Here is a 12428-nt window from a genome sequence, read left to right on the forward strand (position 1 = left end):
AACAACACTGCAAAGAACATCTTTGCACAAGCCCATGTACTTTATTGACACTTTCGTTAGGCAACTTCCTTTTGGTAGACTAGTCACAGCTGCCAAATTGATCTCTTTATATAATGCACAGTATGTCTCTCTCCTGTTAAACCTTACCCTCAACAGCTTTCCATTGCAATGAGAACAAAATTCCTCCCCCATACCACACAAGGCCACACGTGATGCTGGCCCCGCCCACTTCTGCACCCTCTCCTGGGGTTTTGCTCCTCTTCGTTGCTGCACTCCACCTCACTAGCCTTCTTTCTGGTCCTCGAGCATGCCAAGGCCATTCTCACCTCGGGACATTTGCATGTGCTTTATCCAACCCTGGATGTTCCCAGCTCCTATATATCCCCATGGCTGAGTCCCCCTTGTCACTCAGACCCACACACAAACGCCACCTCCCTGAGGAAGCATTCTCCTACCACTGAGTCTCCAGTCGCCTTCCTCCTCCTGACCTGATGCGATCCCATTGCCCTGGATTTTATTTTCCTCCCAGGACTCACCACTCTCTGAAATTATTGCATCTGCATTATTTGGCTGTTTATCTCCCACACCCCAGGCTGTAAGCTCCATGGAGGCAAGAACCCCATTAGTTTTGTTAACCTCGTATCTCTAATACCAAACCCAGTGCCCAGCACATGGTAGCCACTCAGTAAATGCTGGCTTAGCGACAGACAAATTGCTGAGTTTGTTCGTAACTGAGGGAGGGATTTTTAATACTATTTATGAAAATTATTTAATGTTCTTTATTAAAATTGTTCAATGCCTTTCAATGAAAATTGCCCAGAAATGCTGTGCCAATTTACACTCCCTTCACATGTGCATGGGAGTTATAATCTAATCCAAAAACAGAATCAGAGGGCAAGATTTAGAAAAATTGGTTATGTTATAATTTTTCAAATCACATTCATTTCAAACATGCACAACTGTCAATTCCCTGGGAGGGACCGACGCTCGCTTAGTAAACATCTGAGGCGTGAGCAAATGGGCCCTCTAAAGGGTCTGCAAACAACACAGGCGTGAGGGAATTCTCTGCCTAAGGCAGTGCACGGGACCAACACCTGGCACTGTCACACCGACAGCGCTGGCCGCCTCGGCACACTGCTTGGTGTGTCAGGAAACCCACACACCCAGGGCAGTGGGCCTGCTCTTGCCTCCGAGGGGGGCGAGTTGTTCAGTGGCGCTGCTTCATAGGTCCAGGCGAGACAAACCTTGAGGTACCTGTCGGGACAGCAGCCTGAATGGTCCCTTGTCCCTGCATTGTTTGGGGCCCTGGGAATGGGAGAACCCCCCACCCCACCCATAGAATTTGCAGTAGTAAGTCAGGGGAGGCACAAAACATGGTGATTTTCCCCAGTGTGGTTGGCCCACCATGCGGAAGAGCCAAGCGCCTTGGGGCTCTGGGTGGTTCTCCCAGACTATTCATCTGGGCAAAGCGTCCAGGGAAATCTTGCAGCCTGGCAGGCTGAGGAGGCCCTGGGACCTGAGCTTTCCAGAAACCAGCAGGGCGGCTGTGGTAAACCCAGGCCCTGCGCGGCCACTCTCCCCCCATGGGGTCCGGCAAGGACAGCTGACACTAAGGCCATCGGGCCAAGCATTCTGCTGTTTCTGGGCCCCTGGCCTTTCCTCACAGCTCCATCTCGCCAAGAGCTCCTATCTGATCCACATTTCAAAAGTTCAGTCCCAGGGTAGCCAAAAGCCTGAGGTTGTCATGGGAAAGGGGGGGAAATAGGAATTCCCAGAAGCGTGTTCCCCAAGGATTTCTGACCTTACCAAGCAGCCTGAGAGGGCAAGGCCATCTGTCTAGCTCAGCAATGTCCAGTCCGGGTCCTCTCATCTGGACAGGGAGCTCTAAGGGAATCATGCCTCAGGTGCAACCAGGCTTTCGTCTTGTCCTCCAACTCATTCTTAATGAACAAAATGCAAATTAGAAGTCTATTTGGATGCCATTCCTAATTTAGATCGGCTAAGAACAAAAAGCTAGGGGGCACGCTGTGCTGGCAAGCCTGCGGGTTCCTCGGGCTGCCTCGCATGCCGTTGATGGGAGTTGTCAGTTGGCGCGACCTTTGTGGAGGGTAACTTGGTGGGCTGCGCAAACTGCAAGTTACGATGCATCGTCTCATCCAGCACGTGCGCCTCCGGGAGCCCGTCCTCACGCATTTCCGTACATTGGCAAAAAGTCAGGGACAAGCTTGTTCTCTGCAGCATTGTTTGCGGAAACAAAAGGTTAGAAATAACTAAATATCTATTAAAAAGGACTCAGTTAACTATATTATAAAACTTTGCACAATAGAATACTATGCAGTTGAATAAAAAGCCTGAGAAAGGCCTCTGTGCACTGAAAGCCACTACCAATGGCCATGAGACACAGGAACAGACGCCGGCAAGGTGTGAAGACACAGGAGCCCCTCGCGTATCGCCGGTGGGGATGACAAATGGTGCAGCCGCTGTGGAAAACAGCTTGGCAGTTTAAAAAAAATTAAACAGTCATTTAACACACAACCCAGCAATTCTGCCCCTAGGTATCCACCCAAAAGAATTGAAAGCGAATGCCCATACAAACACTTGCACACAAATGTTCATAGCAGCATTACTTATAATAGCCGATGGTGGGAAGAGTCTAAATGCCTATCAGCTGAAGAATGGATAAATAAAACGTGGTATATCCTTATAAAAGAATGTCACTTGGCAGTAAAAAGAAATGAAGTAACAGTCATGCTACAACGCTGAACCTCAAAAACTTTATGCTAGGTGAAACAAGCCAGCCACAAAAGGCCACACCGTGCAGGATTCTGCTTACATAAAAGGCCCAGAATAAGCAAATCTGTAGAGACAGAAGTTGCCAGGGCCCATTTTAATAACAGCCCTGTTATTAAAAGGAGAGGGATTGATTATAAATGGGCATGAAAGATCTTTCGGGGGTGATTGCGATGATTTAAAGCTATATTGTGGGCATGACTGCACAATCTCCTTGCCTATAAAACGGGAAGCTTAACAGCATCTACCTGGAGAGGAAGGTAAAAGGCATATACAAAGTACTTTGCACAGCGCTCGGCATACAATCTGAGCGCCGTCGCAGTGCCCGCTGTAGTAACAGCAGCACCTGCATTAGTGTTACAATGCCATCCTACTAATCGGTCCGCCAGATGGCCACTATTGGGGTTGACAGGTGTTAGCAAAAATCAGGCAGAAGTCTGGGAGGGCGAATTCAATTCAGACAGACTGGGGCCAGTAAATCCCAGAGTTTAAAGAAAATAACTTAACAACCCTGACCTAGATTCAGACCCAGGCAGAGAGAATGGAATTTGCCAGCTGTTCCTGGCTGGGGTAGACTCCGTTTCCAGCAGCTGTGGGGAAGTGTCCCTTGGCCATGGTTCTTCCTCCACGGGGAAGGGGGACACCCAGCGCTCTCTTCCCAGCTGAACTCCCTATAGAAAGCCTTCCTTCTACAGGTAACGTCCCCTCTCCCTTCTTTTGCAGCCTGAGGACCCCTCGAGATGGAAAGGCCTTCCGGATCTTTGCTGTCAGGCCGTGAGCTTCCAGTGCTGGGGAGAAGGGGGGTCTTCCAGAGGGCTTCTGGGTTTTGCTTTTTATTTTTATTTTATCATTTGGGGGTGGGCTGGGGGTGTGGAGTGGCAGGAAACTTCCTCTGAGTGGCGTTCAGTGTCACATCCTCCGTGCCTTGTCTCACCTCTGCCCCGTGGAGAGGCAGCATCCTCCGGGGCCTGGCCGGACAACGGGCGACTGGTGCTGCTGAGGCCTGGGGTCTCCCCTTGGTGCCCCCTCTACACAGACAGTCACCCAAGCTGGCCTTCCCCGTGTGTTCTTCTGTGGGGGGAGAGAGGATTCCAAACCCATGGAGGGAGCGCCAGGCGTGGAGCTCGCCATGCGAGGCCTTCAGGGACACGGGAGGCGGCATACTGAGCACACACAGGGGAGTTTCAGGAATGGGGTAGAAGGCAGTTATTTAAAAAATGTAAAAGCACAGTCCGTCCCTGCCAATGGAGAAAAATGAGTTTAATGTTTGCTGGTCAGACAAATGGGCTGAACAGGGGGCCGGGGGAGAGAGGCTCAGGCTCTGCCCCCGCCCCCATCCTGCCCCACGCAGGCCAGTCCTCTATACAGCAGTGCTGGTTTATTTAGAGTTCGGTAGTAACTCAAGAGATTTATCTTGTCTTTGTCCTTCCTTTCGTCCATGTGGCCCGTCTGTTTGCTGCCGTGACATTTGGTCTCATTGAGGACTAATGAACCAGGATCCTTCCTTTACCCTCTACCCATCGTGGCTCACATCCAGCCCAGACTAGTTTTTGTGTCATAGTTCACACCAGGGGCTTTGCTTTGCAAGTGATTGTGTTTGAAGCCCATTTTAAAAAAGAAAACAAACAAACAAAAAAACTCTTAGCCTCTGATGTTTTCACTGAGATGTCTAAGAACATTCCAAGAAGGGCTGTTCAGTTGCTGCTTTTTTAAAAATGACAATTAAACGTGCAGATTCACCTTCTGTTGGATGACCTATTTTTTTTTAGCAGTGGGAGGAATGGATTCCTTAGATCTTCTTCTCCGAGGTTAGCAGCTCTGGGAAGAGGAACAGCCTGTGGTTATGAAATCGTCCTGCGGCGTAATAACCCGCAAGAGAGGGTAACACTCTAGAAGGACTTCTCTTCCTGTTTTTGTGGAACAACTCTTGCCAAATGTTCCTGAGGCTCCGAGGAGTGTGGTGCTCTCTGGCTTCCATCACTTTATAAAAGTTCTTCATAAGCCCAGACCAAAACCCACAGTGAAATAAAATACCCTTTTGTAAATAGCGTTTCTTTACAGAAGGTAAAATTCCACCCTCCGGCACCAGGCTGGCTGATAGATCACTTTTGTGAATGCCAGTTTCAAATTCGATTTTATTTGAAAGGCAAAGAAATCAGGAGGAGGGGGAAAGCTGGTGCATCCTTGAGTGCATTCCTATTAGTGCAAAAACTGAAGGTAAAAAGCTTCTCCCCTCCCCACTTTAGGGAGTTTGTATAAGCAATGAAGCTCTTTGCTGGACAGAGCTGAAATGAGTGGGCCCGTGTTTTTGCTGTGTGCATTGTGGGCTTGTAGTAATTCATAGCTTCTGATTATTCAACCCCAAATGCCAGAGCGAAGGAATCCGGGCAGCCTGTCAGATACTGTGTCTACTTACCTTCAAAGATCTGAGGTACTTGGAAACTTCCAGATATTATGTGTTATGCTGCTGGACTTCTGCTTGTCACAGTCTTTTGTGGCTGTGGCTGTGGCTCTGTCGAGTCTGGAAAGTGGGGTTTTGGGAATTAGTCTGGGGGAACGTCAGTGGGTTTGCTTTTGCTGCCTCCCGCCCATGGCAGAATCTGAAATTTCCAGAATGAGTAGACTCCCCTCATTTTAAATTACGTCCCTGGACTCCTGCATGCCTTGGTGAGCGGGCCCATCTAACGGAGCAGAAATTCCCTGCCCAGAGCCAGATCTTGTGTCTCCTTCATCCTCATGAACATTTTGAAACTGGAACCATTTTTCTCCTGCAAACGAAAACTAAGACAACAAGTCATAAGGCCTGTAGTCAGGGACCACCTCTAGTTTTGTGGTTAGCGAGACCCATTGCACCATCAGCACTTAACCCATCAAAAGACAGTCCATCAGGCCAGCAGAGTTTCTGGGTCTCCTGCCCCGAAAATGAAGAGTGTCGGTTTCCTTCAGATTTTTGTCCCATGTGTTCTGACGTTTCATACTGTCTGTAGGCTCACTCAGCCCGCAGTTTACATGTGTGTGCTTTTTTTTCTATGAAAAATGATGTATTTTACTAATTCCTATGTACAAACGTTTATTGTAAAAAAAAAAATTGTGCTTTGCATGAACAGGGACCACCTTGCTATTGTTTCAATAAAACTGGTTTGATTTCTAAAACATTTCTGTGATGTATCTTTTATGGACAAATCTGAACAGTTTGTGCAATAAAACCTTTGACACCTCCATGCAGGCTGTTATTTTGTTTATACCACTTCTACTAGGAAGGACCATGGCTCATAGGCACAGAGACGCTAATTACTGCTGGACTTTCCGGAGCCTTTTGGGGACCTCCACCTGATAAACAGGAAAAGATGTCGCTTAAAGTGCGTGAGTCACACGGGGTGGAGGAGACTTGTCAAAATGCAGATTCTGGTCCAGCAAGTCTGCCATGGGGACTGAGAGCCCACATTTCCCAGGAGCTCCTGGTGATGCTGACATTGCTGGTCCCCACGTCCTATCGCAGTGGTACATGGTGACAGCCTCCACCTCATTCTGTCACTGTCTTAATCAGCTTGGGCTGTCATAACAGAAGACTACAGAGACAGGGGCTTAAACAACAGAATTTTATTTCTCCCAGTTCTGGAGTCTGGAAGTCCAAGACCAAGATGGCGGTAGGGCTGGTTTCCCCTGAGGCCTCTCTCCTTGGCATCTGGATGGCCACCTTCTCGATTGCATTCCTTTCCTCTGTGTGTGCATCTCCAGTGGCTCTTCTTCTTATAAGGCCACCAGTCCTGCTGGGTCAGGGCCCCACGTTTATGACCCCATTTAACCTCAATTACCTCCTTAAAGGCCCCATTTGCAAATACAGTCAAATTGGGGGGTCAGGGCTTTAACATGTGAACTTGAGGAGAAGGGACACAATTCAATCTATAACGGTCACCTTCTTCCCAGTTATCATCAGCCCCGCTTCCATGGATTTGCAGTCACGTGTCCCCACCTCTTCTAATGTACCGTAGCCCACAAGTGATTTGGGGGGCACCTGGTTGACCTTTTACCTCATACAGTCCCTCTATTTATGACCAGCGCTGCTCTTTTTCGTTGATGGTGGGGAGAACTTTCCTCTATAGTAAATATGGCTCAGGCTTTTTAGATGGTCATTTTAAAACATTAAGTAAGCAATTGTGTAGCTGGGTTGCCAAAAATCACAGAGATACGATAATATTGCCTGATCTTTGGGAAACATTGATTTCTGACAAAAGCATCATCAAGTTCATAGAAAGGCCCCCCATGGGCAGCACCCCCACCTGGAGAGCTGGAAAGCCTCTCCTCCCAGTCCTCCTCCCTCAGAATCTGCAGCCTTCCTCAGCCTTCCTGTGTCCTGATGTCCCAGGATGCCACCGTCCCTTACCTCAGCCCCTCAGCCCCTAACCTCCAGCAGGGAAAAGCTGCAGTGGCCCCCAGGGGAGGCTGTGGTGACGAAGGAAGGGGCTGCTGCTCCCTTTCTACAGAACTCATCTGAGATGAGGCAAAAACCTGTGGAAGCCGTGTGACTTCAGGCCGGGTGCGGAGGTGCCTTGAGCCCAAGCCACGCTGCCTGGGGACCCACTGACAGAGTGTGCTCTGACACACAGTGACACGGGGACAGAGCACTGGACCTGGGAGCCCTCTTACCAGCTGTGGGACCTCAGGCTGGTCAGCTTGCCTCTTTGGGCCTCGAGCTGGTCATCCGGAAGATGGAAGTTGACCACCGCCACCTCATAGCCATGTGAAAATGGAATGAGGTGAGCTGCAGATCAGAAAGTGCTCAAGGCGCGTGCTCGGAGGATGGTGACTAATTGCCCCAGTTGGAATGCTTTTGGCTGCAGGTAACAGAGACCACCTCTAATGGCCCCAGGACTTGTTCAAAATGCATATTCTCAGGCCCTGGACCAGACACATTGAGTCAGAACCTCTGGAGGGCATCCGGCACGCACGTGTTCACGAGCCTCTGGAGGATTCTGGAACTTGTTGTGGTGGGAGAATTGTCACTCTAAAGACATCCGAATATCTCAGCGTAGGGGTCACGGGGAGGTGATACAGGAACATCCACGTGGTGATGTCAGGACACCCGGGCAGCATCTCTACAAACTTTCCTCCGCTCCCCTGTGGTCATGACAGTGCCGTGCCGCAGGCTGTCCCCACACTCTGAGTTTAAGACAGGAGGAAGGACGGGAGGGGAAGGCCTTCTTCCCACGACGTTCTCGCTTTTATCGGGGAAGAAAATCTGGTGTCACGCAGTAGGCCTGTTTTCAAGTCCCTTTCATCTTACATGCCAGAATTCCAGATCTATCACAAGCACTTGCTGAAAGAACAGGGAAGTTTTAAGTGGAAAGAGGAAGACCAGGGGACCGTGAGATCTGCCTTTAATCCATAAAGACGTGCTGCCGCAGGAGGTCGTGTGATGTAAGAGTTAAGAGACAGAACCAGACAAGCCTCCATTTGAACCCCAGCTCAGCTCTTTATCAGCTGTGTGACGCTGGGCAGGTTGCTGGACCTCTCTGAGCACCAGCAGCCTCCTCCACAAAAGGGTGATAATAACAGTGTCTACTCCACAGGGTGGTTATGGGGATTAAATGAGGTCAAACTAGAGACATGCTTGGCGCTTGGCATGCGCACGCAGCCGCCACAGATGGTTATTCTCATTGTTTTGCAGTGCAGAACTAATGCCAGGGGGAGCATGTCACAGGGAGACAGGTTTCTACCAAATACGATTCAATGACCTTATTGTACTAGGCAGTTAGATGGGAGCTAGCAGAACAGGAGCGGTGGGCCAGGTGCAGAGGGTCCCCAGGGCGGAGAGCCCCAGGTGCCTAGCAACGGGCAAAACTACGAGCCCTCGCAGGACCACTTCCTTAGGCACTAACCCCTGGAGAGGACATGTAGGCCTCAGCCGTGTTTCAGCTCCAAGCCCAGAACAGCAGCCAAACCAGGCAGAGTGACGCTGTGGCTGACATTAGGAACTGCTGCACTGACTGGCGACCCCCTGCGCTGGTGCCCGCCAGGCAGTGGAGACCACGACTCTGAGGAGACCCACCTGGAAAAGCTGATGAATATTCTATTGAGATCCTCCTCAGACACCTCTAGGTAAAAGCCCTCAGGCCGGAGGACCCAGTGTGGCTCTCTATGGGGCAAGCCTGTGCCTTTCCCCACCCCCTTCTTTCCCCAGGGTGTCCCCTTCCCTCCCCTCCTCTCCCTATCTCTCTCCTCTCCTCCCCTCTCCTGTCTTCTCTCTCTCTCCCCGAAGCTCCAAGGGCTCTTTTGCTGTAACTTGTTTCTTGAGCCCATTTCTTCCACGGCTCACTTCTTCCACCTCTGTGACTTTCTAAATAAGCTCTCTCTTATAACTTGAGTCTTGGCTCTGGATTCTCCTCTTAGCCGGAACTCAAGAACTGGGCTTGTTGAACCGAGGTTGACACCTGGTGCCGTTTCTCCACCGCCAACATTATAATTGGCAGAACTGTCCAAAGATGAAATGGCCCACGCGAATAGGGAGTGAGCTCTCCGTCTCTGGAAGAATACAAGCAGAAAGTGAAAGAAACTTGGACTAGGTTGACTTTGAGGCTTCCTTTCATCAGCCCTGCACAGAGGGGCCTGGGAACACAGGGAAGAGGTGACACAGAACTGTTGAATCCTGGATTCTCCAGTCATGGCCACTTCATTCTATAAAAGAAAAAATAACCCCGCAGCCATGTAGGTGGTCCCCAAATCATTATGTTTTATTGGGTTAATTTTTGTTTGTTCGTTTACCCACCTTCCTTCCAATTTTTCACACCAAGCCAAAACCTGTCCTAGACTGCCACTCGGGCTTTAAAAATCTTTTAGACCCTTAAAATAATAAATTTGGTGCCAAAGGCGCAGGTTTTGAAAACCTCATGACATTCCTTTCACTCTTTCATCTTGGCCAACTGAACTGGTAGCAGCCTTCAGCCAAGAACCAGGAAGACAGGCCCTTAAACCAATTCCCTCTGTCAGCGCCTGGCCCGGCCCCGCAGTGGGCAGGAGGCCTCCCTCTGCGCCCTGGCTGCCACCACGCTGGACGGAAACGGGCCGGGTCGTCCGCAGGCACGCTCTCAGTTCCCCTGCTTTCACCTTCGTTCCCCCCTAATGCTGTGGTCCCGGGGAAGTTTCCTCTGCATCCCACTGCCTCCCCCAGCCCGTGTCCGGCACAGGAAGATGGCAGACATTCACCTGTGCCAAGGCGCCTACCCTGCACCAGGACGGGCACCAAGCATATGTTATCTCATTTAATAAGCACACATCTCTTTCAAGGACTTGCTTATTTAATTATATTTGTCGAATACAATTCAGGTGCTATTTGGTTTTATTCGTCAAAGTGTCAGTTAGAAAAGCATTTAGCTGCAGGTAACAGAGCCCCACCCACAGTGGGAGTTAGGAGGCCGGGGGACAGCGCTCGGGAAGTCCCTGGTGACCAGATTTCTTCCTACTTCCTGCTCTGCCATCCTCCGTGTGCCCTGTGTCCTCATGGCTGAAAGACGACTGATTGCTTCACCTCCCGTCTATCATACATTCTGGGAAAGAAGAGGAACAATGGTCAAAGGCAAAAGCAATATGGCAGCTCCTTCTGTCCCTTTGATTTCAGAAAATTTGTCAAGTGTAGACTATCGAGTTGGTTCTTTTTCTAATTTTCTGCAATACTTCTAATTTATTTTGAAGATATTTCCCTCTGAGACTTCAGCATAGATGTGTATGAACTCATTCCTGTGCCTGGGCCGCCATGGGGCCTCACTGTTGATGGTCTTTTTCCTCGAGCAAGAGTTGGTAAACTTTTCCCCTTCCCGCTTTGGAATTGGGCCCAGAGCCTCTTCTTAGTGCCTTATCCAATTTTCCCCTTTCAGTCTCTCACGGTTTGAACCTTCGAAATCTTCCCTATGTGACCCTCTGAGGAGCAGGAGAGAAATCTGGAGCCAGCAGGTCTGAGTTCAAATCCCGGCTCTACCACTTATGATCTGGAAAACCGTGGACGGGTTGCTGAACCTCTCTGTGCCTCAATTTCCTCATATGTAAAATAGGGATAGCAGTAGCAGCTACCTCATAGGGTTGTTATGAGGCTCAAACAAGTGAGTGTGTTTTTGAAAAAGCACTTGGAAGCCTGGCACATAATAAATGCCACACATATGGGAGTTGCTACAGCTACTCACGCCACCATTCTGGCTCCGCCCTTGGACCAGGGACACCACAGCAGAACAGCAGGAACAAAGGGGTCCGTGTTCGCTTTTGAGTTTCTAAACCGACTTTTTTGTTTGTTTTAACTTTTTATTTTGACATAATTTCAGACTCGGCAGAAGAGTTTCAAGAATAAAGAATCCCCGTATACCCTTTATTCAGGTTCCCCAGATAGTAACATTTCTGGCCTTTGGTTATTTTCTTTTCTAAATTACTTAAGAGGAAGTTGCAGACAAGAGACCCCCTTTATCTCTAAATACTTTAGGGTATATTTTTCTAAGGGGAAGGACATTCTCTTAGTAATAAGGAGACATTTCTTCCGTTTTCTGGTATAATTCTCTAAATCGGGTAATTAACATGGATGCATTATGTGATCTCATCTGCGCACTTATTCAGATTCTGCCGATTGTCCTCGGAATGTCTCTTATGGCAAAAGAAAAATCTCAGATGGTGAATCACATTAAGTGTTCAGGCTTTTGGGGTGTCCTTACATCTGAACAAGCTCCTCACTTTATGTTCTTCTTTTATGGTGTTGACATTTTCTAAAAACATTATTGGCCAAATATTTTGTAAATTGAGTTTATCCAGTGTTTCTTCCTTATTAGATCCAGGTGATACATTTTGGGTGCGTCTCACAGAAGTGCCGTGGCGCGCTCCCCAGTGCACCCTGGCGGGAGGCGCCTGCCTGTTCGCCCTATTGACGCTGATCCTGACCACTTGGGGAAGGTGTTACCCGCCAGGTTTCTCCACTGTGAAGCCCCTGTCTTTCTTGTAATAAATAATTACCTTATGGAGAGACATATTCAATACCCCGTAAAATTTTGCTCACAAGTTTAAGCCTCTTGGATGACTCTGGCTGAAACAAATTATTTTATCATGGCTGCCATGTGGTGACTTCTCTAATTTCATTATGCCTCCCACATTTATTAATCACTGTCCTATAAGAAAAGGTTTTCCTTTCTCCAATGTTTATTTGTTTTTATGAATATATGTTATATATTTATATGCAATTTATATATTATATCACATATATGTATATATACATGCAAGTGATTATAGCTTCATTAATTCTTCTATGCAGTGGATTGCAATGCTTTACTATTATTTTTTATCTTGATTCTCAAGTCATCCTAGATCTGAGGTCTTTTGTGTGCTTTAATAGGGCCCCAGCCATTTTGGCACCCCTTTCTGGCACAACAATATGTTCCAGCCCATCTTGTACTTTCCTCGTCCCGGTCTTGGAGAATCAACCATTTCCCCAAGGAGCCCTAGTTCCTTTTAGTGGAAATGATAGCTAAAGAGACCTAAAACTCTCTGGCAGAGGAAAATAAATTGAGGGAAAAGAGGCATGTATCTCAGAAACCAAATCTCATGCAGCACCCAGCTGATTTTGGAGGAGTCTGATTCCTCACCCAGCCCAGACTCTCTGGGCAGTAGGA

The 12428-nt window shown here is 48.6% G+C and overlaps 1 protein-coding gene across 1 annotated transcript in view; it reads left to right on the forward strand.

Annotated features, from left to right (window-relative positions):
• CRISPLD2 (cysteine rich secretory protein LCCL domain containing 2) overlaps positions 1–3568 on the forward strand; it is a 62080-nt gene extending 58512 nt beyond the window's left edge. Inside the window, exon 15 of the mRNA XM_054588815.1 lies at positions 3514–3568. Within this exon, the coding sequence (XP_054444790.1) occupies positions 3514–3568 (55 nt within the window). The remainder of the gene's footprint in view (positions 1–3513) is intronic.
• The last annotated feature ends 8860 nt before the right edge of the window (positions 3569–12428 follow it).

Source organism: Pteronotus mesoamericanus, unplaced genomic scaffold (assembly GCF_021234165.1).
Source record: "Pteronotus mesoamericanus isolate MK-2021 breed Mesoamerican mustached bat unplaced genomic scaffold, CSHL_Meso_final scaffold_165, whole genome shotgun sequence".
NCBI lineage: Eukaryota > Metazoa > Chordata > Mammalia > Chiroptera > Mormoopidae > Pteronotus > Pteronotus mesoamericanus.